This window comes from Wolffia australiana, chromosome 3 (genome assembly GCF_029677425.1).
Source record: "Wolffia australiana isolate 7733 chromosome 3, ASM2967742v1".
NCBI lineage: Eukaryota > Viridiplantae > Streptophyta > Magnoliopsida > Alismatales > Araceae > Wolffia > Wolffia australiana.
In genome coordinates this window covers 21,708,216-21,735,748 of record NC_135837.1, presented here as the reverse complement: position 1 = coordinate 21,735,748, position 27,533 = coordinate 21,708,216, and the positions used below count along the sequence as shown (strand labels likewise).

Genomic DNA, 27,533 nt, shown 5'->3' with positions numbered 1-27,533 from the left:
ATAAATTTTCGTCCCGATTTTCGTCCAATATGATGGACGGGACGATTTTTTCGTCCCAGGACGAATTTCCATCCCGCTTTCATGCAATCTTGCGGATGGGACAATTTTTTCGTTCCGGTACATATTCCCATCTCAGTTTTCGTATAATCTCGCAGACGCGACGATTGTTTCGTTCCGGGACGAATTTCCATCCCGGTTTTCGTCCAATCTCGCGGATGGAACGCTTTTTTCGTCCTCGGACGAAAAAATCTTCCCGTCTGCGTCCCAACACTAAACCTGCAGTTATCACTTTATTCGCCCGGACAGATTTTATATTGTAGAAAACCCTGAATAGAACCGACAGAATTCGGTATTTAGTTAGCTGCGGAGAGCAGAGATTGGGAGACAAGTGTTGGGGGTTGTTGGGAATTGGGAGAGGTTGGAGAATTCAATGGCATCAGGAGCAGGCGATTCAAACTGCAGCACTAAATCGGAGGACAGCGCCGACGGGACCGGTACAGGGGAGGCTGGGAGGTATATAAAGGAATTGGATGGGGAAGAAACGGATCGCAGTCCGCAAACCGCCTCGGCGTCTGGTAGTTCGGCGGTGATCATGCACAGGTCCGGATCTCGGCCGCAGCTGGACCTCAGCGGCGCGGCGATCCAGGGGAATTTCGAGGAGCGGAATCCGACGATTCTTCTGCCGAATCAGTCTGATGATATCTCGCATCTCGCCGTTGACATCGGCGGTTCGTCCTTGCTAGATTTCTCCTCCGTTTCTGTTGAATGTCTCAGTCCTTTTGCATTGTCGCGGATTTTTCGGTTCTTTGAGCTTTCAAGTTCGGAAGTCAGGAAGTTTGTAGTTAATTTTGCGGACAAAGAAGCTACGATTCTGTTCTACGATCTTTCTACACTTGTATCGCCGCCGTTTTTGTCGGTTCTGTTAGGTTTAGTGTTTTTTTTGTGGACGAAGCTTCAATGCTTGTTTATAGTCTTCCTCCACTTTGATGTCGCAGTACTTTGGCCACTGCAGTTTAGTCTGCTGTGTAAGAGTTTGAGTTCTGAAACTTATCATAAAATTTTTGGACAAAAGTACGATCATATTCAACGATGGTTTGTAATGTCGTTTAGCCACTTTGTGAAAGTCTCAGTACTTTGCGTCGCGGCAGATAGTCGGCTGTGTAAGAGTTTGAGTTCTGAAAAATATCATAAAGTTTGTGGACAAAAGTACGATGCTATTTTACGATGGTTTGTGTGATCGTTTAGCCACTCTGTGAAGGTTTCAGTACTTTGCGCCGCGGCAGTAGTCGGTTCTGTAGGATTTGGAATTCTGAAGTTGGGGAAGTTATAATTAATTTTGTGGGCAACGCCACAATGCTGTTCTCTTGCCAACTTGATCTCATAAAGAGAACGTAACGTTTTTCTTGTTCCGTTTAAATAACCCACTAGCTTAATTTCAAGGAGATATTATGCAACATTTGCGGCCTTGAAATTCTGGATATAGATCCTACTGTGGAGCATTTTGTTTGAGATGAGAATCAACGAGGGTAACGGAGAGCTGCTCTTCTGGATAAATATAAATATTCAACATGATCAATTTCGAGTTCCTCGCTAAGTTGTGTCTCCAGGCTGCAAACTATCGTTTCTGCTCCAGTTTGGACGTGATTCTTGTCCTCTTTTTACCATATAACAGACAATTTACGGGTTATACCTGATTTAAGCCATGAGTTTTGAGACAAGATGGTAGGCCATCTTTCAGTGGATAAGCTGTAGCCCATGGCTATGACTTAATCTCTAGAGATTCCGATCCATGTAGCAGATCTATGCTAGATATTTAACTGTTTGGCAAGGCCTGTAATAATATATCTTTGTTGTCCACGGTGACAAACGCAAGTATGTGTTGTCGTAAATATTCCTTGAACCCGCAGACAAGATTATATTCAAGTCCTGAGACGTCACTTTGAGTAAACACCTTGAGCGAGTTTATTATTGTCCCAAGATTATTTTTATAACTTTGTAGGTCAGACTCAGCATTTCTTGTCCATCAATATGGTTATAGAATAAAATTATCGACGTAAACTTTTTCATGTGAATCATTAAAGAATGGCATAAGCTGGTAGATCTATATTTAATCATAAGCTGTTTCATTCTGCATTTTTTAATGGAGTCATATTGTTCACTTATCAGACCGGTTCTTGCGTAGCTTTTCAGATTCACATGTAATTCATTATATTTTTATTTCAATTTCCAATAAATCGTCAAAACCTATGGTTCCATGCCTACAGATTCAATTTTTCATTTTATCTGCCAGGATCTCTCATAAAGTTGGTTTACTTCTCGAGACATGAGGAATCCCCATCAGATGACAAGAGGAAAAGTATCGCCAAGCAGAGGGCTAGATTTTCAAATGGTCTGGGAAGGAGGTTTCCTGTTCTGGGTGGGAGGCTCCACTTTGTGAAGTTTGAGACAGGAAAGCTCAATGAGTGCATCGATTTTATAGCATCAAAGCAACTTCATCGTGGAAGTGAGTTTTAACCTTTCTTGTATTCTGAGCTATTTGTTAATCCGTTTTGAAACTTTAGGTAAATATTTGAATTTACCTGAAGTTTTATTTTGTGACGTAGCAACTGCATTCCTAGATACTTTATTAAATAGCTACAGCATCAAACTAGCAGTGTTTATATGTTAGTTCTATCCATCTTTGGAGGTTGCTCTTTGTTTGCAGAATTGGTAATTTTTAAGTCTCTGACAGCATTTCTTATCAGGTGTAGATTCACCATCTTGGCGTTCTGGGAGTCGTCAAGATGATAACATAATAATTAAGGTACAAAATATTTGAATTTATCCTTGTTCTAATTCTACGAAAAGGTAAAAATCATGAGAGATCCTTCTTTGACGCTACTTTACCTTGACAGTGTCCTTTATACTTTTTCTGTCTTCATTGGCATCTGTGAATATAATTAATAGTGAGATTTCTGTTTAATAGAATTTAAGCCGAACAGTTTTATTATTCAATGCTAAGTAACAGTCGGTCCATGGCACACCGGCTAGGCCATCTATTCAATGTTAAGATATTTTTGACACTACTTTTCTTCCTTTCAAGTTAAACTGCATGTGTAAAAGCTCATTAATTTTTTTCTGTGATGAAAACATGGCATAATTTCAAATGTTTGGTTTTACTGTTTCGATGATTAGCTCCGTGTTCTAGAACTAAAAACATATATAACTTCGTTATATTTACATGATGGTATAATTCCTTTTGATTTTATTTACAAGGCAACTGGTGGAGGAGCTTTTAAATTCGCTGATGTATTTAAAGAGTGCCTTGGAATTAGTCTTGATAAGGAGGATGAGATGGGTTGCCTAGTCTCTGGAGCAAATTTCTTGCTTAAGGTTTGTGCTTCCTTGAAAATTATAATAGATTATACTCTTCTTCACTATGCTCTGCAATCAGAGATGTATGGCAAGTTCTTAGCTTAGTTTGTTTCCCATTTGCGAATAATCAAAAGAATTTCAAATTTCTCATCAATCTGGTGATTTATGTGGATGAGTTGAAGGTTACCGGGTTTGTAATTTTCATGCAAAACAAGATCAAAGTAAGACTGCATAATCCGTATGCATTGTTAATTTTTATTAATTTTTCAAGTATGAATATTATTAGGCAAAGAAGTTCATTTTTAAAAAAAATTAAGTTGGAAGCACACTCATGAACATACTGGAGATCATGAACAAAGGGGGGTGGAATGATATCACCACAATCGTTGAAGTTGCTTAAGGAGTAAAACCCTGAGAAAAGTCTTGGCAGTTCTTCAGATAGCTTCTGTGATCATTTGAGCATATATTGGCAAAGGAATGTAAAATAGTGAATCAGGAAGAGAGAGTCTTTGCAGAAGCCGAAGCAGCACCAGGAGCTTTAGGTCGCCATGAGAGAGAAGATTCCAGAGGAGAATGAAAGAAAAAGGCATAAGACAAGGACATATACACAATTACAAGTTTTAGGGTATAACTGTAAAAATCCCGTGAAAAGAGGTGTCTTTGCCAACAATTGATTTAATCATTGGCATATCATTTATGTGGCCTGTGAAAGCTGGAAATAAATCTCTGGAGAATTCTGGCATCTAGATCTCAGTTAATTTTTTTTCTATCAATCTTTCCAATTGTAATCAGCCTTTGAGAGTGTGGACATTGCGTATTTTATGTTATCTGCATGTTATTCCCTAATATAACCCTATTAGGGTTATCCCTATAAATACTTGTATCTTTCCTTTGGAGAGTGTGTGTGTTGTTTTTCTGTTCACATGGTATCAGAGCTCCAAACCTAGATTCGACCTGGGTTGAGCTACCTATTCCACCGCCGGAGCTTCTTCCTCCACCGTCTGCACCGTCGGATCGCCGGATCCTCTTATGCCATCGGACTCCCAGCGGCTTCCGGCGGCTTCTTCACCTTCCACGGCCTTTTTCACCTTCCGCATCGACTCCTGGCGGCTTCTTTAGAGCAGCTCGGTACGCGGACGCTCCGCATCAGCGGGTTCTTTATTTTTCGGCATCGGCAGCTTCTTTCTCATCGCAAGACTTGTGTCGGCAACTTATCGTCTTCGCCTGGAATATTTCCGTGCGCAAGACTTGTTTCGGGATTTCCTCGTGCGACTTCTCTCTTCGGGAGTCTCACCTTCCTCGACGGTCTACCCTTGACTGTCTTCGGGAGTCGACTCCACTTCCTTAATCCTCTCCACTTGTGGTCTTCTCAGTGGTCTCCTGCTGTGGTCGTGTTCAGACTTTGCTTTGCGATGAGCATGGAGACCCCTGAGACTGTCGAAGCACAGGCCTCAGATGTGACACCAGCCAGTTCTGTCTGGTCGCCTCCTGCCCCAGGGTCGTCTCCTGAGCTGGGGAATTGGTCTAATACCTCTGGACCATTTTCTCTGCCCAAGATGCCTCCAGATGGGGTGTTTACTGGCTTCAATTTGCTCCAATGGCGCCAGTACGTTCAGATTACTCTCAAAGGTCGTCTGATGCGTCATTTGCTTGAAGATGGACCACCCAGGACAGATTCCAAGTACTATGACTGGCTGGATGTTGAAGGGGTTGTTCACCGTTGGCTACTCGATAGTATTTCGCCCACCATTAAGGGCGAATTCTTGTCTCTCGAGTCGGCTCGGGCAGTGTGGGAAGCTGCTCTTGAAAGTCACTCCAAGAAGCATAACATCGCCACGTTGTATGAGCTCGTGCATCGGGCTGCCAACTTGCGCCAAGGGGACAGATCTATTATGGGAGTATAGCACCGAGCTTATGTCCTTATGGAATGAGATCGATCATTACATGCCACCTGATCCTCATTCTATGGACCGAAAGTACACTCTTCAGCTCCGGGTCTTCCAATTCCTTATGGGACTTAACCCAGAGTATGAATCTCTCCGTGCTCAACTTATTCACCGGGAGAAAGAGCTTACTTTCAAAGATGCGCTCCGTAGTGCTCGGATTGAAGAATCCCGTTTCCGGCAAACTCAAACCACGGGTTCGGCACTTGCTGTCCAGTCGTCCACCTCTACTCGACCTCCGATGACACCTACTTCCACTGGCGGTGGTGTTCCCACTCGGACTGAGGACTCTCCTAAAAATGACCCTTCGCTCTTCTGCAATTACTGCAAGAAGCGAGGTCACTCGAAGGAGACATGTTTTAAGTGAGAAATCAGTGGGGAGGAGATAAAGAGAGAAAGAAGAGAGAGAAAGTAGAGAGGGAGTGAGAGAGTGGAGAGAGGGAGGAAAAACTACACACAAATTAGGGGCCAAAAAAGATCATTTTTTAGATCAGAAAAAGACCCCTTATTTATAGCTTTACAATGAAGAATCAAAGGGAGGGAGGTGACCATACTAGGGAGGTGACCAGACCCCTTCTAACGGCCATATATTTTTAAAAATATGGCTGTTAGAAGGGCCTGTCCAACGGCTATAAATTTATAGCCGTTGGACAGGATGGATTTATTGGGTCATTTAATGACCTAATATCCACCTTTAGTGGGTTTAATATTGGGCCCATAGGGACCCAATATTAAACCCTAATCGGGCCCACTATTGGGCCCTTAGTGGGCCTTACGTGGACCCTTAATGGGATTTGGGCCTGCCCTTTTCCTGCATTTATCTTGGTCTTTTTTATATGATTACAATGGCCTTAGGCCCACTTAGTTAGTTGTTTCATCTTGCTTCTTGGGCTCATGATCTAACATTAAGCTTCAACGAAAGAGACTGCAACAAAGCAATCTTGCTACTGTCGCATCTTCTGCGAGCCAAGTGCCCCAGCCTGGTCAAGTACCTATGCCGTATGGTCTTCTACCAACCAACGCCTCACCTTCGAGCTTCACCCCTGAGGAAATGGAACGTCTCTGGCGGTTGCTTGATCCACCCGTCGTGGGCTCGTGTTCCTTAGCCCACGCAGGTACGTCCACCGTTCTTCCTATTCCCTTGTCATCCTCTCGGCATTCTACTTCATCCTCAACCTGGCTTCTTGACTCGGGTGCCACTGCTCACATGACACCCAATCCTCGCCATTTCTTGACCTATGAACCTGTTTCTGGTTTTTCCAAAGTCAAAACTGCATCTGGTGATCTCCTCACTGTCGCCGGAATTGGACGTGTCGCTCTTTCACATACTTTGCATCTTCCTAAAGTCCTTCATGTTCCTCGCCTGGCTCACCATCTTCTCTCTTTATCCAGTCTTGCTCGTGATCTAAACCAGGCCATTACCTTCACCCCTAATACCTGTTTTTACCGTGATAAGGTGTCGGGGAGGACGATATCCATTGCTGAGGAGCATGAGGGCCTCTACCTTGTTCGACCCCCGTCGTCTTCTCACTCTGTTGCTGCTGCCGCTGTTTCCCTTTCGGCGTCCCATGAATGTTTGTGGCTTCTCCATCGACGTCTTGGCCACCCATCTATTCACACTCTTTACCATTTATTTCCTAAACTCTTTCACGGTCATTCTGTTGATCGCTTTGTTTGTGACGCTTGTCGAATTTCTAAACATCATCGTACGACGTATCCTATCTCTTCTTCTCACTCTCACTCCATTCTCTCTTATTCATACCGATGTATGGGGACCAGCTCCTGTCCACAGCGCCTCTGGAGCTCGGTGGTTATGCATTTTTATTGATGATGCCACTCGCTTCACGTGGGCCTATCTATTAAAACATAAATCCGACATATCCCTTATGATCCTTCAGTTCTACTCTCTTATCCACACCCAATTCTCTACTCCCATTCGTCGCTTCCGCTCCGACAATGCTAGAGACTATGTCAATTCTACGTTAACCACGTTCTTTCAACTTAAAGGCATTATCCATGAAACCACTTGCCCATACACCCCCCAGCAGAATGGTGTTGCCGAACGCAAATTCCGTCACATTTTTGATACCACTCGCAGTCTTCTATTTCATATGCATGTGCCCAATTATTTCTGGGGCGAAGCCTGTCTTACCGCCATTCATCTCCTCAATCGTCTCCCGTCTCGGGCGCTTGCTCATTCTACTCCCATTGACCGTCTCCAGCAATCCTTTCCAACTCTTTCCCTTCGCACCAATCTTCTCCCACGTGTTTTTGGGTGTGTTTGTTTTGTCCCTAATAATGCTCTTGGTCGTAACAAACTCGCTCCTCGTGCTCTCCAATGTGTCTTCGTCGGCTACTCTCCCACCCAAAAGGGCTATCGGTGTTATCATCCGCCCTCTCGTCGCTTCATTGTTACCAAGGATGCCACCTTCGACGAATTCACTCCGTATTATCCTTCTTCTTCTTCTTCTCCCGACTCCACTTCCTTAATCCCACCGTCGGATCCTCTTGAATTTCTTATTTTTCCCCCGCTCCTTCGGCCCCCTCCCCAAAACCCTCCTTCCTTGCCAGTCCCGTCTGAAGGTGAACCTCCAGCTCCCACCGTGGATCTGTCATCCTCTGTTCCTGCTCCCTCTTCGGCTTCTCCGCTTAATCCCCCCGAGGATGTTCCTTTAGCCCCATCCACTCACCCCGGGGATCCCTCCTCCGACCTATCTCTTCCTCCTCGTGCTCCTTTCCCTCGACACCAATGCCCTCCTGAAAAACGGTATGGTCTCTGTAGAACTGTGGAAATTCGGAGGAGAGAGAAAGTAGAGAGAGAAAGTAGAGAGAGAGAGAGTGCACAAGATTGGGGCCAAAAGGATCATCTTTGCTTCACCAGAGTTCCCCTTTTTATACATATATTTTTTTATCAAAAAAGTCCTTCAGAAAGTAAAGTTAGGGGGCTTACTTGTAAAACAAGTAAGCTTACTTGTTTTACAAGTAGGCTTCCAACGGTCCTCTTTTTAAAAGGGACCGTTGGAGGGCCTGTCCAACGGTTATAAAAATAACCGTTGGATGCTGGGCCTGTCTGGAACAGGCCCAGACAATATCAGGCCCACTAATGGGCCTGATATCTCCGCCCCTAAAGGACCTGCACTAAGGAACCAGTCTAGGTTTCTTTGTGGGCCAGTAATGGTCCTTAAGGGACCATTACTGGGCTGCTAATGGGCCTGCAGAGGGTCCATTTGCAGTCTACTATAGGAGTTAGTAATTTTATTATTCCCCTAGGTTAATCTATTACACATTACATGGCTTTGGGTCCATGGTTAGTATAAGATAATCTCATCAGTCTCACACTCGCTCGTCGCAAATCTCATGCCACTTCCACTCCTCCTTTACCCTCCTCCTCCTCCACTACTCCAGAACATTCTCCCTTAGCCCTCGTCTCTTCTACTCGCCCCTCGCCCTTATATCCCTTAACCGCTTTCGTATCCTCCCATCGTCTCTCCCCATCCTTCCATGCTCTTCACACCTCCCTTGACTCCATCTCCCTTCCGAAGACGGTGGACGTTGCCCTATCGCTTCCTCATTGGCGTCGGGCTATGGAGGAGGAGCTTCACGCACTCGCTCTCAATGATACATGGGATCTGGTTTCGCTTCCACCTTGCAAGCACTTGGTTGGCAGTAGTTGGGTTTATGCTGTGAAGCAGCATTCTGATGGCTCCATTGAACGGCACAAGGCTCGTGTTGTGGCGCAGGGTTTTACACAGAAATATGGCATTGATTATCAAGAAACGTTTGCTCATGTGGCTAAGATGAATACTGTCCGAATTCTCTTGGCCTTGGCTGCCGACCGTGGCTGGACCTTGCAACAGTACGATGTCAAGAATGCTTTTCTTCATGGTGCCTTGACTGAGGAGATCTATATGGCTCTACCTCCTGGGTATGCCTCATTAGTTCCCTCAACCTCGAGTTCGGTTGTCTGCCGCTTGAAGAAAGCTTTATACAGCTTGAAGCAATCTCCTCGTGCTTGGTTTGGCCGGTTCACTATGGCCATGCAGACCCATGGATATCGCCAGTGTAATGGCGACAACACTCTCTTCTACCGTCATTCCACATCAGGGGGAGTTGCTATCCTTCTTGTCTACGTGGATGACATTATTATTACGGGTGATGATAAGGAAACTATCGCCCAGCTGGCTGCTTATTTTTCCTCGGAGATTGCTATTCGTCATCTTGGTCCGTTACGGTATTTCCTTGGGATTGAAGTGGCTTACTCGTCCAGTGGAATTTTCATCTGTCAGCGTAAGTACATGATGGACCTTCTTTCTGAGCTTGGCAAGGAGGACTCCAAGCCTATCTCGACTCCAATTGATGCAAATCATCGACTTGGTGTTGATGAAAATGAAACTCTTGCTGAGCCCGGACAGTATCGCAGACTGGTGGGAAGACTGCTTTATCTCACTCACACTCGCCCCGACATCGCGTACTCAGTGGGTGTACTTAGTCAATTTATGCAAAATCCTCGAATGAGCCATCTACATGCTGCTCATCGCCTTCTCCGTTATTTGAAGGGGACGATTGGCCGTGGACTTCTGTTCCGCCGTCATAGTGGTCTTCGACTCGAGGTATATACCGATGCGGATTATGCAGGTTCGGTGGTTGATCGCCGGTCTACCTCCGGGTACTGCACCTTCTTGGGAGGTAATCTTATTACTTGGAGGAGCAAGAAGCAGACGGTGGTCTCTCGATCCAGTGCTGAAGCTGAGTTCCGTGCATTAGCGCATGGCCTTTGTGAAGCACTTTGGATCACCCAGCTCCTCAGTGAGCTACGGTGTCCAGTTCCTTCTCCTGTTCAGCTGTTCTGTGACAACAAATCAGCTATAAGCATCGCTCATGATCCTGTCCAGCATGATCGCACGAAGCACATCGAAATCGATTGACATTTCATTAAAGAGAAGCTGGAGTCGGGAAAATTCTGTATGCCATATGTACCGTCAGCAGATCAGCTTGCGGACATCTTCACCAAAGGGCTTCATGCCCCGAGGTTTGAGGAACTCTGTGTCAAGCTGGGTGTGGAAAACATCCACGCCCCAGCTTGAGGGGGAGTGTGGACATTGCGTATTTTATGTTATCTGCATGCTATTCCCTAATATAACCCTATTAGGGTTATCCCTATAAATACTTGTATCTTTCCTTTGGAGAGTGTGTGTGTTGTTTTTCTGTTCACAGAGAGTTTTAACTGAATTATCCAGGTAAAAGTGTTTTGGCTAACTATTGTCAGAATGAATCAAGTTTTGGTAGAGATATCCGTGAAAAAAGCGGATCATAGTTTCCCATCTTTCCCAAAATGAGATTGAGGGAAAACACTTTTGACAATCTCTTTATTTATATGGTGAATTTATTTTTCTTTTTCTGGCTACAATATATATGGAAAACACTTTTGACTTCTATTTATATCCAGGCAATTCGTCATGAGGCTTTTACCCACATGGAGGGCCGAAAGGAATTTGTTCAGATTGATCAAAACGATCTCTTTCCTTATCTCCTAGTAAATATTGGCTCAGGTGTTAGTATGATTAAGGTAATTGAATGTCAGGTTATCTCTCAGATTAATACACTGATCAGTTATGATTCAGTTGATACTGACAAGTTTTGCTTCTTAATGTGAACTAGGTGGATGGCGAGGGAAAATTTGAGCGAGTTAGTGGGACAAACGTTGGAGGTGGCACCTATTGGGGCTTGGGAAGGCTCTTGACAAAATGCAAGAGGTAATTTTTTAGGCGATATTAATTTTATTACATTTTATCAAAAATAGTAAGGTTGTTTCTGATTTCAGTTTTGATGAGTTGTTGGAGCTGAGTCAGAGAGGGGACAACAGTAATGTTGACATGCTAGTTGGAGATATTTATGGTGGCATGGATTATGCCAAGGTATATCTTTAGAGGATTTAATCAATAACTATTACCAAAAATGGCATTCAATTCATAACTTTTGGTGCAATGCTGTGTACTCTTTAGGGTTCAACAGATACTGCTGGCATCAGTGGGTAGTTGATACTCCCGTGGTATCGAAATGCAATATGAACCAACTGAATATCAATATTTTGCAAGAGTTTTCCAAGAAGATGAAATGTATCTTGAAAATGTTGAAAACCACTGAAATGGATCTTGACGGCTCCCAGGTGTAGAAGCTCCTTCACGATCCCCGGTGGCTCCTCCTCTCGTCGGCGAAGCTCCTCCCTCCCGATTGGCAGCGGCTAACGATTCCCTGCCTCTCCCCTTTTCGACCTCCGAGCGTCGACTCGGACCTCAAGAGAACTGAGTTGTAGCTCAACATACATATAACCGAGTTGTAACCGAGTTGGACTTCAACCTGGTAGCCCTTTTATTTATAGGGGCGCGGCACCTCGCCCTTCCCTCCTTTCTATTCATTTGAACTGGTCAATGGACCGTTGACCAGTTCTTGCTTTCCTCCTTTGGTATTTCTTATAGTAGAGTTTATCAGTAGTATTATTTTAAAGTTAAATGAGAGATATTATTTCATACTTAGGTTGTCCTAGTAAATGAAATAAAACTAAAAAAATTGAGATTTTAATTCTACGTAGGTCGCGATTTGCTTTGTGCTTTTATGAGACAAATTCTCCCCACAGTTGCTGTTCTCAAGTTGCATGCAAAACAAATTTTTTTTCAGTTGCTAAATCTGTGCCTTTTCCTCCATTGGCTGTTCTTTCGTCACAGTTAGTGACTTTGTTGCATTAGTTAGGAGTTGGTTGCAGAGAAACCACTGTCATCAAAAAGCTGATTGAGCTATATTATTATAATTATGGCATATAGATGATTCCTATGATGGAGCTGAACTCTAGCACTGAAAGCAGACAAATGTGTGCTACTTATGCATTCCATTGAGTGTCATGATTGGTGGAACTTTTGAAGCCTTTGTGTCCGTAGACCTTTTAGATGGCAGCTTCATGTGTGTAATAGTCGCATAGATACCCTAAGACTTCTCAAATTCTGGGAAAAAGCTTACTGAAGAAAAGTGATAATACTACAATTGATGATCTGCCGTCCTCTCAAAGGAAGACAGGTTAATTCATGTGATAGAAATGGGCAGAGAGTTAATGATTCATCTCATCCATGGGTCATAGATGCAGCAGGGACTGTATGGGCAAACCCTTCTCCGTCAAGGTGCATATGTACAAATCAGACAAAGACAAGCAGAAGAGGAACCATCGATCAATAACGCAAGCCAAGTTGTGTGGAAGGTAAAGATCCCTTTTAAATGCGGCTATTTGGGTGGCTGCTCCTTAGACAAAGATTGGTGATGCAAACCATCAGGAAGAGATGGCTTTCGGAATCCCCGACAGAGTGTGTTATGTGCACGGAGGGTGAAGAAGACTGTTCCCTTGTTTTCTTTGAATGCATGCTTGCTGAGGTAGTGTGGGCCAGCCAATCTTTGACAAGGGTGACTGTCTCTACAGAGGAGTCTTCGGACTCACTAGGGGATGGGGTACCCAGGGGCGGAGAGGAATGGGGATGGTTGTTTGCTGTGAGCCATATGGCAGCACCACAACCAGGTCGTCTTCAAAGGATAAGAGACGTTGCTGGTCAGCATAGTGCATCATGTGGAGAACTTATCCTCAGATTGGGAGCCGTGAATGTATGGTGTGGGGACCCTTTGTGTTTAGGCTATTTATAACTTTCTCTTTATTAATCATATAGGGAGGACCACCGATCTCAGGTGACTTTCCTCCACTTTTTTCAAAAAAATCTTGTCCATGGGTATATCAATGTTGAAAGAATGGACAGTAAAACCTATCTTTTCTATCGAGAAATTAGCAGTAATAATATTTTATATGACATAGTACTTTTCATATTTACGTGTATCTTTCCCTCGATTTATAAATGTATAATAAACTTCCTTGACATGGTCATGATCTCTTTGAAATTTTGGAAAATCCCCACTAAAGTTTTTTAGTTGGAATAACCTCAGTCATCCTTTTTTCTGTGAATTGAAATTTTAATGGTTTCAGATTGGTCTTTCTGCCTTAACAATCGCATCAAGTTTCGGAAAGGCAATAACTGCAAACAAGGAGCTGTCCGACTATAGACCTGAAGATATTTCACTCTCCCTGTTGAGAATGATTTCCTACAATATTGGCCAAGTATGTTTTTAAGATATTAATATCTTGATTTCACGAGATTGCTCTTTCCTAGTGCATTGCCTTTTGCACTAATGACATACCAGAGATTTGTTACCTCATATAGGAAATTCACATCTATTGGTGTGCCATTGGTGACGTGTTTTCTGATTTTTTTTTTTGAAGAAGATTGTCTTCTGAATTGTTATCCTTTCACGATTTGAGAATTATTAAGCATTTTGACATTATAGAGCATGGGAAATACTGTTCTATCTCATTCAATTGCCATGTACAAGCCTTAAGTTTTGAAGAGTCTTAATTTTATTTTGTTTATTGAAGGCTAATTTAATTTAATGGAGAACACTGGTGCAGATAGCATATCTTAATGCACTCCGTTATGGACTCAAAAAGATCTTCTTTGGTGGATTCTTTATTCGTGGTCATGCTTACACAATGGACACAATATCCTTTGCAGTGCATTTCTGGTAAATATTCTTCACTTATAAATGTATGTTTCATTGGATTTTGTAAGGATATTATCAGCCGATAAATCTGTTTCTCCAGGTCTAAAGGACAGGCGCAAGCAATGTTTCTGCGACATGAAGGGTTTCTTGGAGTTTTGGGTGCATTTATGAGCTATGAGATGCATGGCCTTGATGATCTGATGGTTCATCAATTGGTTGAGCGCTTTCCCATGGGTGCTCCATACGTGGGAGGAAAAATTCATGGCCCGCCTCTCCAGGACCTCAATGAAAAGGTATGAAAATAGTAACTTCAACATCCTGCATAAGTTCCTCATGTTTTCTCTGCCGGACACTCTAAATACTCTTGAAGTGAATGTGCAGTTCACTCATCAGTGATCTATGGGTCTAACAAATACACATGTCATTTGTGGTTATTTCAGTCATTATGAACGATAATTCTATGGAATGTTATAAAGTTTTTTTTCTAGATATTTAAATTTTTCGGTACCTAATGTAGGATTTTTTGTTCAATTTAAAAATAAAACAGACGAACTAAGATTTTTGGTTTTTTTGGAGATTTGAATAATTCATATCTGATTAGTTTTTCTCTGTATCGATGGGGAATGTGATTTTCTTTAAAGATTTCGTGGATGGAGAAGTTTGTACAGAAGGGACCTGAAATTTTCGCTCCTGTCCCTATGTCACCATCTGGAACCACTGGCTTGGGAGGCTTTGAACGACCTTCATCTAGAGGGGAAGCTCTACGATCAGATGCTAGTGCTGCGCTAAATGTTGGAGTGCTCCATCTAGATCCTACTCTTGAAGTGTTCCCACTGTTGGCTGATCCAAAGATGTAATCAATCTATCTTTTTATCTTATTCCGTTGGCATTATCCTAACATTGGAATTGATGGGGTCTGGTTCCACAGATGTTCTTCCAATTTTGATTTTTCTATTGGTACTTGACATTTCTCTTAACTGCAGGTATGAACCAAATACCATCGATCTATCAGAGCCTGGGGAACTGGAGTAAGTTCATTTCCTTCTTTACAAAGAAAACACATTATGGAATATCTGTAATCAGAGGAAAATAAATGAAAACATGATAAAGTAGAGGTCTACATGTCAGGCATGTGTGATTTGTGGATTGAATGAAATACATACCTCTGGGCCTATAGAAGTTTACCAGCTTAGATTATTTTCTCTAGCATGGTTTTGATTTCTTAAATCAAATACCTGGAGGCAGCTATTTCATTGTATCCTTCAAAAAAAAAAATTAAGTATTCCGTTTTTTGGATGCCTGTATTGTTGACTTTCCCCAGGGACTTTGAGGGTTATAGGTTTAGGATGGGGAAGACATGTGATAGGATTTTCCAAGGTAACCCGGCCAGAGAGAAATACGAGCAGAAGGTAATGGTGAGATCTTCATCCTGCTGGATACAGCAGGTTATCTCCTGGCTGGGTGCAGCCTGGAAGATGTAGAAACCACCACCAAGTACTTCTTAAGCAAATCCAAATTTTTCTTGCGGGCAACTTATAGCCAAAATGAGAGAGAGAGAGAGAACCTATTGGCCCTTTGGCTGGCCCATGTCCAATGGTGATCCAGGCACAATCCAGTGAACCCACGCAAAATCCTTTGCCTTATTTATGATAAGTCCACCAAAAGATCTTATCAACTTTCATGTGGTGATTAAAGCTTATCCCTAGTTGAAAATATGGAATTGTAGGATTCTTGAACTTCACTTGATTGTGTGCTATCTGTACTGAGGGAAACAACATTGAGATATCAAATGCATCCAGCTTTGCTCTATTATGAATGCGGATGTGAATTTATTTTTCTTCTTTAGTTTACAGTAATCTATAAATGGTTGATCTGTTCATTCTCCATGCTCTTGTATAGGTACTGGTTGACTGTGCTATCGGAACATTTGCCAGACCTTGTTGATAAGGTTAGATCCATTGCCATCAATAAGGGACCTTCTGAAGTACAGAGGCCACTAGTCTGCTAAATTCTTGCCTGTAAATTTATTGTTTCGAGGTTTTAATCTCATTATGATATTAACATTTTAGTGTTCAAAATACAACCCCTGTTTCACTCTCTTCAACTACTATGAAATTCGAAAATAGTTCATGCGTTAGTTCTGAAGTAAAATACTAGTGTTCAAGAACGTGCTATGTTTTGTTCTTTATTTCTGATGGTCATTATTTTGTTATGAAAAGAAAGAAACTTACCATTTTTTTTGGTAGAATGCATGTATCCGGCATCTTTGATGGGTAGTGCCTGATCGAGCTCCTCTATCTCCTTTGACAAAGAGCAACACTTGATTCTTTTGAAGTTACTGTTGGAAAAGGGAAGACAGAAAGGATCAAATAATATGAAATTACTTATATTTTGCTAGAGTGTTCCCCCTTTTATACATCTTGGTGTCAGATACAATGTAAGCTTTTTACAAAAAATAGGTCCAATGTAAGGTGGTCAAGCCCATTTTACAAGTCTCATAAGGGAAATTTTGGAACTGTACGAAGAAATGGTTTAGACATAAATACAATAAAAGAAGTGATATCTGACACTCACCCTAAAGCAAGTGGGTGGATGTCCTCTGTTACCTGGTTGATAATGAGTTTCTGCCGCAGTGGACCATGGACCCATTTAGCATAGATGTCTGCATGCTATTCTTATGACTAAAAATGGGTGTAGATAAGATGTGCTATATCCCTATCGAATTCCACATGATTTGCTTCTTCATGCTTCAAAAGGGTTGTGGAATATATCAGCCTCATATCCCCTTGGGGGGAAGCTCAGTATTTTACTAAAAAAGTCATTGTAAAGCAAACAATTCAACTTCTCGAGCTGAAGATCGAACCCACTTTTACATCTGTTGCCAATTTGAAACGAAACTCTTACTCCATTTTTTAAGAAAGAGTGGAACTCTAGTTTTGGATCATATGGGCTTGACCAAACCGAGCAGTCCCCTGGCTCATTGCTCGACCTTGATTCCTTGTACTTTGACAAACTTGACCTTGACCAGGACGTAAATTGGATAAATCTTTAGAGATGTGCCCATAATGCTCAAGATTAGCAGTCTTTTGTTGGTGGGAGTAATGCGGGATCCAAGGAGCCACACAGGCGATGTCCATAGAGAATATTCTCCTATGTTCCCGAGAAGTGATTGTACAGGATACGAAGGTGAGAGTGTGGAGGTTGGAGGCGATATATGGCAGGTCTTGATGCTGCGTCACAACTGTGCAAAGGAGCAGGGGAATAACGTTGTTTTCATGGTCTTTGCTACTTATTTATACGGGTAGCTAAGAGCTGTCCTGGCATAAAACCCAATTAACTGAGGCCCATTTCAGAAACAGGTTGGTGGATGGGAAAAGTAATAAATAGGGTCAGATGATGTGAAATCCCCTGACAAATACCACAAACAGTAAGGTGATTAGACATGGAAAAGGTATTGTAATGTTTCACGGGAAGGCAAATAGCTCTCAGACTAGGCAAAAATTCAATCATGCCCAACTCAAGCAGCCGTTATGTTGGAATCATATTTCATAGGAGGATGAAAATTCACTTTCCTTCAAATGTTTTTGTTTGCCCTCCTGTGGTACAACTACTGCTTGTGTTGGGAATGGGTATTTTTCTTGCTCTCAAGGAGCTCCTCACTTTCCCTTGCTATACCGCAAGATTTTTTCTTACAGAATGGTGCTAATATTTTTCAGGGGTTTTCTCATTATGTGACTGTCTTCTCCAGTTTTCTCGCCCTGCCTTTTTTTGGAGAAGTGGGCCCCAATGAGTTGGGTTATTGATAAAGGATGTCTTGGCTCCCTCTGTAAATAGTCACCACTGTGTCCATGGAGAAGACATTATCCCCCTTGTTGGTACATGTGGATTTCATGCAGCTGTAGGACGTGATACAGTAGATCCTCCGGGCCTGGCACTCATACATTTATGTCCTCTGCAGGGACAATGCAGGCGTATCCTTGGCCTCTTCTGCTTCTTGGATCCTGCAACCCTCCTTGCTAAACAACATTGGACTAGAGGCACATTATTAAATGCTTAAACAATTAACATTCCAAATTAGCAAGCATTTTTTAACTCCTGAAAGACAGTTCTATCTGGAAGGTTCTAATCATCGAGGGCATATTGTTGAAAACTTACCTTATTTAAATAATGATCTGGTGAAGCATTCCTTGACTCCTCTAGCACAACTCTATCTCAAAGGTCATGGAGCTCCAACTCTAGCACAACCCTGATAATCCAATTTTTTTTCTGGAATCATATTACTCAATTTCCTCAGAAGCCATTAGGTTGTCTGAAATCATACAACCCTCCTTGAAATCCTTCAAGAAAACACAACATTGTCTTGTATTAAATCCTCCCAGAGACGTCCAAGGAAAGTGGCGGAGATAAAAAACAGGGATAGAGGTGGTAGGCAGAAGGAATGCTGGGAGGTGCATTCGCCGGACTTGCAGAAAAGATCTTTTGCAAGGAGGCTAAGGAGGGCTAGAGAGGGGAAGGGACACAGCTGTTGAGAGGGGAGGAGAGGGGAAAAAACCTCCAAAGGTCTGCACTATTTGAGAGGAAATGTCAATTACATAAAATAGTCATTGGAGGCAATGGGGATTTTATCCCTCACCTCTAGAACCTTTGACGATCCACCATTATCACGCAAGAATCTCATTTTGGTCGTCAGTTCCTAGATTTTCTTTCACACTTCGCTTTTCAGTAAATATTAGGTAGTAACTCACCTTTGAAACTTTACCATTGTTGTTCCAGACTACCTGCCCGTGCCTTCGAAACCTTGAGGTGCTTTCGTGATTGACGCGAGCTGACTTCATTGAACAACCTCTCTCAATTAAAATGTGGATCTCCACAAGAAGGATAGAGAGAGAGCTTCCAACGTATAATCAGGGCGGAGCCCACAGGCATTTTTACACCTCCTGGCCATTGTCCCCTTTCAAGTCTTGTCCAAAGCTACCCCGTATTCCGAAGTAGTTTCTCCTTTTTCAACCCTTATGTGGTCACTTCTTTTGGTTGTTGTAGGTCCTTGGTCAGGTTGTACCAGAAAATTTTACATGATCAATAGTTTTTACTATCCAATCTTTGGTCGATGAAATAGCATCTCTCCAAGGAAACACCTGCCTGAAAAAAAGAGAAAAATTCCCTTTTATTGATGTGATACAATCTTAGTGCAAAAGCTATGCAAAAACTATTAGTAATAGTGCAACTCCTCCCTACAAGTACTTCAGAGTGCTCACCCTCTGAGGATTCTGGTATTATGAAACTTTGTTGACCAACTCCTACAACAATCAGTGCCCTTTACAAATCTTGTATGGCCTGTTACAATTTCTATAACTCCATTGCTTACATAGGCTTTGCCCAATGGGTGTTACAGTACTCACCAGTATGTTGATCTTGAGATTTTCATCCAAACCCTGGCTCTATTACTATGTGGGACATTGCCACATTGAACTCGTTATCCCTTTTTACCAGACGGCAGCATTTTCTTCATGTGAAGTTGTATGCCTCCAATAGATGTATCAATAGTGAGAGTCAAATCGAAGGGGAATTGTACTGAAATGATCTCCACAGGAGTAGAGAAAGAGAAATAAATATTGAAAGAGGCAGAGAAGATAGTTCACGCAAGGAAGTTAGAGAGAGTTGTGGAAAAGAATTCGATAAGTAGATAAGAAAGCCAAATTATCTGCCTTCCCCTATGGAACGGTTGGCTCTCTCGGGCTCTAGCCATGTCACAGCTGTGATCACTCCTGAATGAACTCATCCTGCAAACTTCTTGGATCTGGTAATTTCTTTGTATGAACTTATCTTTTTGAAAGTCATGTTCCAATTGGTTGGCTCTTGTAGCTCCCAGTTTTGTTGACAGGTCCTGGTGAGATCAGCAGATGGAGAAGAGAAAAAAGGGTGTGATTCAAATAAAACTTTTTGTATTCCCGGGAAAGGATTCCTCTTCTTTTTATAAATACTGGTATCGGATCCAATGGGGGGAAGATTACTGCCTAGCTGTTTTTCATGGTATTTGCTTCATAATTGCAACTTCACAAATGTGAGAAGACAGGGTATGAATATAAATTACAGGAGAAAATATGTTGCAAGCCTTCAAAAGGCAGCATTGGATATCTGTCTTTTCATGTGAGACTGTGCTCTTCATGTCACGCATAGAATTGACCCTGCTGCAGCTCTACAAGCAGGAAAATGATAATCATTCTGGATTGAGTCTTGATGGGAGAGTGCATTCTAGATGGAAGTGAAGGTGTTTGGACTTTTGTGGAACTGGAGAATCCTATTTTATCTTTTCTTTTTCTTTGTGTTATGTTCCCCATCTTTTTTCCCCTGTTATAAAATGATTGGAACCCCAGAGTTCCTCTTGGCGAAAGAGGGATATGAGAGAGTGATAGAGGTAATGATCTGAGATAAAGGAGGGGGTTGATACAGAGGGAGCTGGCTGAAATTCCGGTGAGGCAATTGCAATGAGGCAGGTGATTGCTGGAAGGTCGAAGGGGGAAGGGACCAGGATGCTGGGGGGAGTAGATGAAGGTAGGATTGGTCAGGGACCCAATTCTCCAACTTCTGTTCATTCTTTTTGGCTACTCTCCTAAGGAGACGCCACCACTGGCATTCAGCCATCTGGATATCTGATGTCAGACCATATGATATCCAATATCGGACAATGTGATATCCGTATGCAGGTGAAATCCAGATGATTTCAGATGCCGATATTGGATATCGGACAGATATCGAATATGATGACAGATGCCGAGGGGTCAGGATGGTGGCAGATGATGGTACCAGATATCAGATTCCAATATTTGTACCACATGGAAAAATTTTAAAAAACAGTGCTCTATACATTGTTTTATTATCCAATTAAAGCTTTGTCACAAATGCGTAGTATCCCAGAACCTGCACATAGACCTGTTCTTGCCTTGTTTCTAGGATGGTCAAAGTCATCCACTTTTACATGTCCTCAGTCTATGGGCGTATCAATTAATTTAATTGGATTCCTTCTTAGACCATTTTACATTTAATGACCCGTAAAATAAGAAAAAATATTTAAATGATTAATTTGGATGTCAAAAAATGATATCCCATATCATCTTGCAACCCCACAAACGAAGGCGCATGCCTATCTTGGGACAGGTCAATATAAGATATCGGTATGGTAGCCACCGATATCCAATATTGTTATCTGTTATCAGATATTGGTCTTGGCGGATATCAGACTTCCTCTCTTTCGATTTCCAGTTCTGCAGCCATACAGATATCGATACAATATAGGCCTCTGGATAGGCGAATACTAGCTACCACTATTAAAGAGAAAATAGAGAAGGGAGAGTTGTAAATACCCGATCAGAGTAAATTACTAGAATACACGCTGGTAAGGACTCAAGAATCGTATCACAATCCAGGATCATAAACAATCAAAGATGGTTTGTAATAGAATCTTGCATCCATTGATTGAGGGAGCAACGGCGATCTTAGAGGGGGAGGAAGAATGAGGGACACTACTGTCCAAGAATTATTACGTTATAAAAATACTCTAAATTCCTCATGTTTGTTTTACTCCTTAAGAGAGAGCTACTCTATTCGAAGGGAATGCACCTTAGATATGAATGACCAAAGTGCCCCTAATGGGATAAAGTGGCAAAGATACCCTTGGAGGTATAGGATTGTGCCAGTATGGTTCAGAATAAGTAGACACCTAATTACAATGAAAGATGCAACGAGCGAAAGATTCATTCTTTCCTATGTGATAGGTTCCCATGCAAGAACTTCTTGGGATAGAGATTGATATTGGAAGAGAGATGAAGATAGAGGGCAGTCTTCACCCTGACAGATGCAGCGGGCCGTCTCCCATCCAGATACAACTCAGGAGATGGGAGATCAAAACCGCTGATTGAGTTCCTCCAAAACCCAATCATCCTTACTAGGTACTTATAGCATCCAAAATAAGAAAAGCAGATAAAAAGAAGGTAGATAGTGGGCCTCTAGGTTGGTTCTGGCCCAATGGTCAGATGGGTCCCATCTGGTGGGCCTGGATGTGCTTCCTTGCATTTCTGACGATAACACCTTATCAGAATGATTCCAACTCTGCTTTCAATGAGATACGATACAAAATTACGAAAACAATCTAAGGAGTAATGTGGTGATAATTTTACCTGGGGTGTCCAGTTCTTTACCTGAGTGCTACCTGAAAGACAGGGAAATAGAGGCTTTGCAATAATGAAAGTCCATGCCGTTCCTTCATTCTCCAGAATCAGAATGGCCTATTATTGTACTAGAACAAGAGAGAGAGAGAGAGAGAGAGATCAGAATCATAAGGATCAAGAGATCCTTCCCTCTGGATTCAGACTCCTACTCTCCTGCCTCTGCCCATATTGCAAGAATGGGAGCTAACCACTTCTTGAAAAATATGTCTTCTGTCTCTCGTCCCGTCCTACTTATATGCTCATGTGCCTCACTTACTCTCTGCGTGCTGACATGGACCTGCCTCTTTTCTTGGCTCATCTTTGGTACATTGTTGAGAAGAACGTATCAGGTAATTGTTTTAATCTCCCTCGTAGGATTAATATTACTTATTAAGGATAGAGACCTCCTGAGTTCATCGCGTTTGGACTTTATTTTTATCAACTTCCCGACTCCATGCATTCTCTTCACTCACTCATTCCCTCCTATACCTTCTTTTCCATCTCTCTCGTCTCCGCCTTTTCATCTCTTTTCCCAAAGTAGCCCAACAGATGTCAACTCTAGATGTGTATCATAACCTTTTTGCGGGTCATGTCTTTTCCCTATTGGAAATACTTTCTGTTCATCTTTACTGATTAAGTTCAGGGCAGATTGATTCCCTGTGAAAACCCTGGATGGTTGCTAACTTGCTATGCCCTTGTGATATTGATGTTGTTTTCTCTGACTTTGACTTTTGAAACATTCGGATGAAGTTATGTGGCCTGGAGGAGTGGAAAGAAAGAAATTAATATGATATAAACAATAAGAGCTACGGTTTTATTCAATATTATATTAATTAACCATAAGCGCATCCAACCGTGTGTATGTGTTACGCACGTGCGTGATATGATATCACATGCGCTCGAGTGAGCTCGTGCGTCATGCATGTGAGGGTGTATACATGTGCGTGTGAGCACGGTATACGTGTACGAGCCAGCCCTCGACCCCAGATTTGGGCACTCACCAAACCCCGAACATTAAATTTTGTTTTTACAAACTGCATCCAAAACCAGAGCTTCTGTTTCTAATGATACAAACATCATTTGGGGTCGAAAACGCTGGTTCAAAGATGCTCATGCTCAGAATCTCAAAAACTCGAGATACATTCACTGTTTGGTTTGATATTACATCCGGTGCATCTTTTTCCCCTTGGTTTGGTTTATTTTTTGGCGCCTGGTCTATTCATTCTCAACCCTTAATCCTTTGGCTAAGACATGTTGGGTCTTTATGCAGGCTGTTGCAAGTGAAGGTAGAACAGAAGATGCCCATAGAAGGGGTGACGCCTTTGCGCGAGCCTTCTCTGCCCATTTGACCAGGTACTCAACTTCAAAATTTTAGCAACCAACTATGATCTAATTGCCCAAACATTTTAATCCAAATTAATTATAAAATATGAATTCAGAAAGGTTTAAGAGAATGAATAAACTTTTTTTCATCAAAAAAGATTCAACTTCGTCTCGGCGGGTCCCACCGAATGACACCCTTATCCTTTGATCTGGACGAGCTAATTTCTTTCGGAAAGAATTATTTATTTATTTCTTCTTCTCGTGAAGGTTGATGGAAGAACCCGCGGCCTACGGAAAGTTAGGCCTAGCTAACCTGCTGGAGCTGAGGGAGGAATGCCTGAGGGAGTTTCAGTTCAAGGACGCTTACATCAGCATCAAAAAAAGGTAAAATCTCCGAAAATCGTAAATTCCGGAAATCCCATAAAAAACATTTAAATGGATGAGAAATCCCAGGGAAAACGAGGCGTCGCTGGCGGTCCTGCATGATCTTCTAATGGAGCTCGATAGAATGAACGAGGTGAGAATTCCACGTCAAATTTCTCCTGCCGCGGGCAAGCCCGTTGACCGCGCACGTGCGCAGGAGGAGAGGCTGCTCGCGCTCATCGAAGGCGTTCTGGCGGCCAATATCTTCGACTGGGGGTCACGTGCGTGCGTTGAGCTTTACCACAAGGGAACCATCATCGAGATTTACCGTATGAGCCGCAAGAAAATGCATCGTCCTTGGCGGGCAAGTCCCTTCTCCCAACAAAATAAAAAAATCAAAAAAATAAATAAATAAATAACCCGTCTTTTTTTTTTCAATTTTTTTGGGTTCGCGCAGGTAGACGACTTCGATACGTTCAAGAGGAGGATGCTGGCGAGCGATAAGCCGTACCGGCGGGCGCTGCTCTTCGTGGACAACTCGGGCGCTGACGTGGTCCTCGGCATGCTGCCTCTTGCAAGGGAGCTCCTGAGACGCGGAACCGAGGTGATATTACTAAACTGCCATTCGTGAAAATCAGAGAATGACGTCACTCGCAGGTGGTTCTGGTGGGCAACTCTCTCCCGGCCTTGAATGACGTCACCGCCCACGAGCTCCCCGAGATCGTGGCCGAGGCCGCCAAGGTGAGCTCCTCAAGTCGCTCCCCTATATCACAATTTTTAGAAGTTAGTCCCAATCGTCCCGTCCAGAGTTCGTCCCATCCCTAGTATTTTTGTCCACTTCCCGTCCCATCCAAGATGTTTTAGTCTAGTCCCGCCTCCGAGACGAAGCAATGCATTAGGCCGCTTGGACTTTGACACGTGGCAAAGCATGTGTCTAATTCCAGCTGGAGCTCTCAAGCTCAGCTTGATGCAGAAACCGTCCAAGGCGGCAGGCAGTTATAGTTCTGGATTGTCCCGGACATGGATGAGACGGGACGAACTCCGTCCCGTCCGACGTCCGGATTCAGTGTAGGGACGAAGGACAGGACGAATTTTCGTCCGACGGTACGAACACCAACCCGTCCAGTCCTCCTGGGATGAATTTTTGTCCCGTCCGGGGAAAAAACTGTCCCATCCCTCGTCCCGGGAAAAAAGAAACGTTTGATATTTTTAATATATTAATATAGATTTTTCTAGGTTTTTTAGTGAGAGAATCCAAATAGACATATGTACAATTATTTCTGAGCGGCGTCAGTTTGCACGTGCAAAAAAATACAGGGACTTTGATGCAAATTGTCATAGCGAGGCCACGTGGCTATATCTCAACCGTTGAATGTGAATCCGGCAGTTTTCCGTCTACATTTGCCGTTCATCATCCGAGACCTCCGGACAAATGGTTTGTTCGTCCCATGGGACGAAAACCGTCCCAGCCCGGAGGTCCCCGGGACGAATTTTTATCCGAATTTCATCCATATCCTTGGACACGACGATTTTTTCCTCCCAGGAGGAAAAAATCGTCCCGTCTGCGTCCCTGAACTATACGGACAGTATGGTTATTCCTTCCATGGACGAAACAATCATCCCATCTGGGGATGGGCAGACTATTCTTCGTCCCGTCAATCGTACGAACTCCGAGACGGGACAGTGTTTTCGATCATGGATGAAATTACCGTCCCCCCATTTTATCTCTTTAACGCTGACGTCATGGTTTGGGCATGCAGAACTGCGACGTGCTGCGGAGGGCGGCGGAAGCGGGGGGGCTGCTGCTGGACGCGATGACGAACGGGGAGATGGCGTGGCGGGAGAAGCCGGCGTCGGCGCGGTTGATGGTGGTGGAGAACGGCTGCGGCAGCCCGTGCCTGGACCTCCGCCAGGTCAGCTCCGAGCTAGCCGAGGCCGGGAAAGGCGCGGACCTGGTGCGTGCGGCTCAAATCACTGGCTTCCTCTTTGGGACGATGTGATTTAATTGGCAGGTTTCTCAGGTTATTCTGGAGGGGATGGGGAGGGCCCTCCACACCAACTTCAATGCAAGGTTCAGCTGTGACGCTCTTAAGGTGAGCTGGTCTCTTGCGCCTTCCCTCGTTGCGGGTGTTTGTTTCTCACCTTTCTTCTTCAGCTTGCCATGGTGAAGAACCAGCGCCTGGCAGAGAAGCTCGTCCAGGGAAACATCTACGACTGCGTCTGCCGCTTTGAACCCGCCTGAGTGTAGACACCCATGAGGAGGAGAGGATGATATTTGCAGGGCCTGATCTTGAGGAACACGATGGTGGAGATCAGAAGATCTCTGCTAGTGAAGATCTAGTAGTGACCTTGCGGAAAAGGAATAATTCAGTGTGCAGAAGTGAACCGATGAGCAGAGGTGGTGCGGTGCGGCCCAAATTATCGCCCCACTTGGGGTAAAATTATGAGGTGTGGTGCCAAGTGCGATGTGAATTTATGCACAAGAGAAAGAGATATGTGTGTGCGAGTGTGTGAGAGAAAGATAGAGAGAAGAGTGAGGGGGAGAGAGAGAGAGAGAGTGAGCCGGCGAGATAGAGAGCTGAGAATATAGTTATGGATTGTCCGGGATGTGGATGATGGATGGGACGGGACAAAGATCGTCCCGTTCGACATCCGGAATCAGTGCAGGGATGAGGATGGAATGGTTTTTTCATCCGAGACCTCTAGACAGGACAGCTTATCATTCCATCCGGACGAAAACCGTCCCGTCCGGAGGTCTCGGGATGAATTTCCATCCTGATTTTTGTCCAAACTCGCGGACGGGACAGTTTTTCGTCCTGGGATGAAAAAACCGTCCCGTCCACGTCCTGCACTATAGCGGAGAGTAGCAAACAAGAGAAAGAGGGAGAGGCGGTATTTTTAAATCCCCCATAATTTCTGGATAGCTCAAATTTGGGTGAAATTTTGAATCTTTTAATCCCCGCATTCTGAACTTGGGACTGTCCCAGCGGATATTTCTCCATTTTCAAGCAGTGTTTGCCCATCCAATATCTGATATCAGACAATCCAATATCTGTTATCCAAATTAAATTGAGATGATTTTTAGGTGCTGTTATCAAATATTGGGACAGATACTAAAGGGGTCGGGGCGGTGGCAGATGATGGCAATGGATATCAGACACTAACATCCAGATATCATATATTGGAACCTGTGGCAGATATAACATTGGAGATCCGGATATCAGTTTGTTTTTATAATCTGACATTGTCCTATGTGGAAGAAGACGAACAAAAATTTGCATAAGTATGATACGTTTGGAAAACACTCATGTAAAAAATAGCATCTAGAAAGTACATGTAAAATATGATGCGGTGAGGACCTGGCCTGGGCCAATAAATTCCCTTGTTTTCTTTGACCATTAGAGTCTTGCTTCCGTCTCTCGGTAATCCTTAAATGATTTCAACACGTTGGGCATAAACACTTGCAGAAGCGTACCTGTATGTGAACAAATGCACATATAGTGAGAATGCTCAATGAGCCAATACTAGGAAAACACCAGAGGCGTAGTCCTACACCTCGTCATGTCCCCCCATCATCACCGTTTAGAGAGCACTAACTCCAGGAGGGAGAGTGAGAGCGAGAGGGAGGGAGAGAGAGAGAGAGAGAGAGAGAGAGAGAGAGAGAGAGATTGGAGAGAAAGACCTCTAGTTCAAAGGAACTTTTAAAGAAAACTTAATTCAATGGGATCAAATAGAATGCAAGAGAGAATGAGAAAACAAA

General features: G+C 43.2%; 1 protein-coding gene and 1 long non-coding RNA gene across 3 annotated transcripts; both read left to right on the top strand.

Annotated features, from left to right (window-relative positions):
• The first annotated feature begins 373 nt into the window (after nucleotides 1-373).
• PANK2 (pantothenate kinase 2) lies at nucleotides 374-26,262 on the top strand. Of its 2 annotated transcripts, none has more exons than XM_078573080.1 (22): nucleotides 374-728; nucleotides 2,291-2,503; nucleotides 2,745-2,803; nucleotides 3,256-3,372; nucleotides 10,744-10,863; nucleotides 10,956-11,050; nucleotides 11,119-11,212; nucleotides 13,312-13,443; nucleotides 13,792-13,904; nucleotides 13,984-14,176; nucleotides 14,543-14,736; nucleotides 14,867-14,911; nucleotides 15,783-15,831; nucleotides 23,358-23,440; nucleotides 23,678-23,794; nucleotides 23,864-23,927; nucleotides 23,991-24,137; nucleotides 24,231-24,377; nucleotides 24,431-24,514; nucleotides 25,534-25,728; nucleotides 25,795-25,866; nucleotides 25,929-26,262. In XM_078573080.1, the coding sequence occupies exons 1-22, from the start codon at nucleotides 431-433 to the stop codon at nucleotides 26,013-26,015; spliced, it is 2,718 nt and encodes a 905-aa protein (XP_078429206.1). In that variant the 5' UTR covers nucleotides 374-430; the 3' UTR covers nucleotides 26,016-26,262. The 2 variants fall into 2 exon arrangements, with proteins under 2 accessions (XP_078429206.1, XP_078429205.1); XM_078573079.1 differs by having other exon boundaries at nucleotides 14,525-14,736.
• Nucleotides 4,766-7,009, top strand: LOC144701302 (uncharacterized). Its single transcript, XR_013580985.1, has 2 exons — nucleotides 4,766-6,412; nucleotides 6,754-7,009. It is a non-coding gene; the product is annotated as an uncharacterized LOC144701302 (long non-coding RNA).
• Nucleotides 26,263-27,533: the final 1,271 nt, after the last annotated feature.

Excerpts from the sequence above, each read along its gene's own strand:
- PANK2 (XM_078573079.1), top strand. The coding sequence starts at position 431 with ATGGCATCAGGAGCAGGCGATTCAAACTGCAGCACTAAATCGGAGGAC. Across the intron at positions 11,213-13,311 it reads GTGGCATGGATTATGCCAAG|ATTGGTCTTTCTGCCTTAAC; the intron begins GTATATCTTTAG and ends TAATGGTTTCAG. Across the intron at positions 13,444-13,791 it reads TTTCCTACAATATTGGCCAA|ATAGCATATCTTAATGCACT; the intron begins GTATGTTTTTAA and ends ACACTGGTGCAG.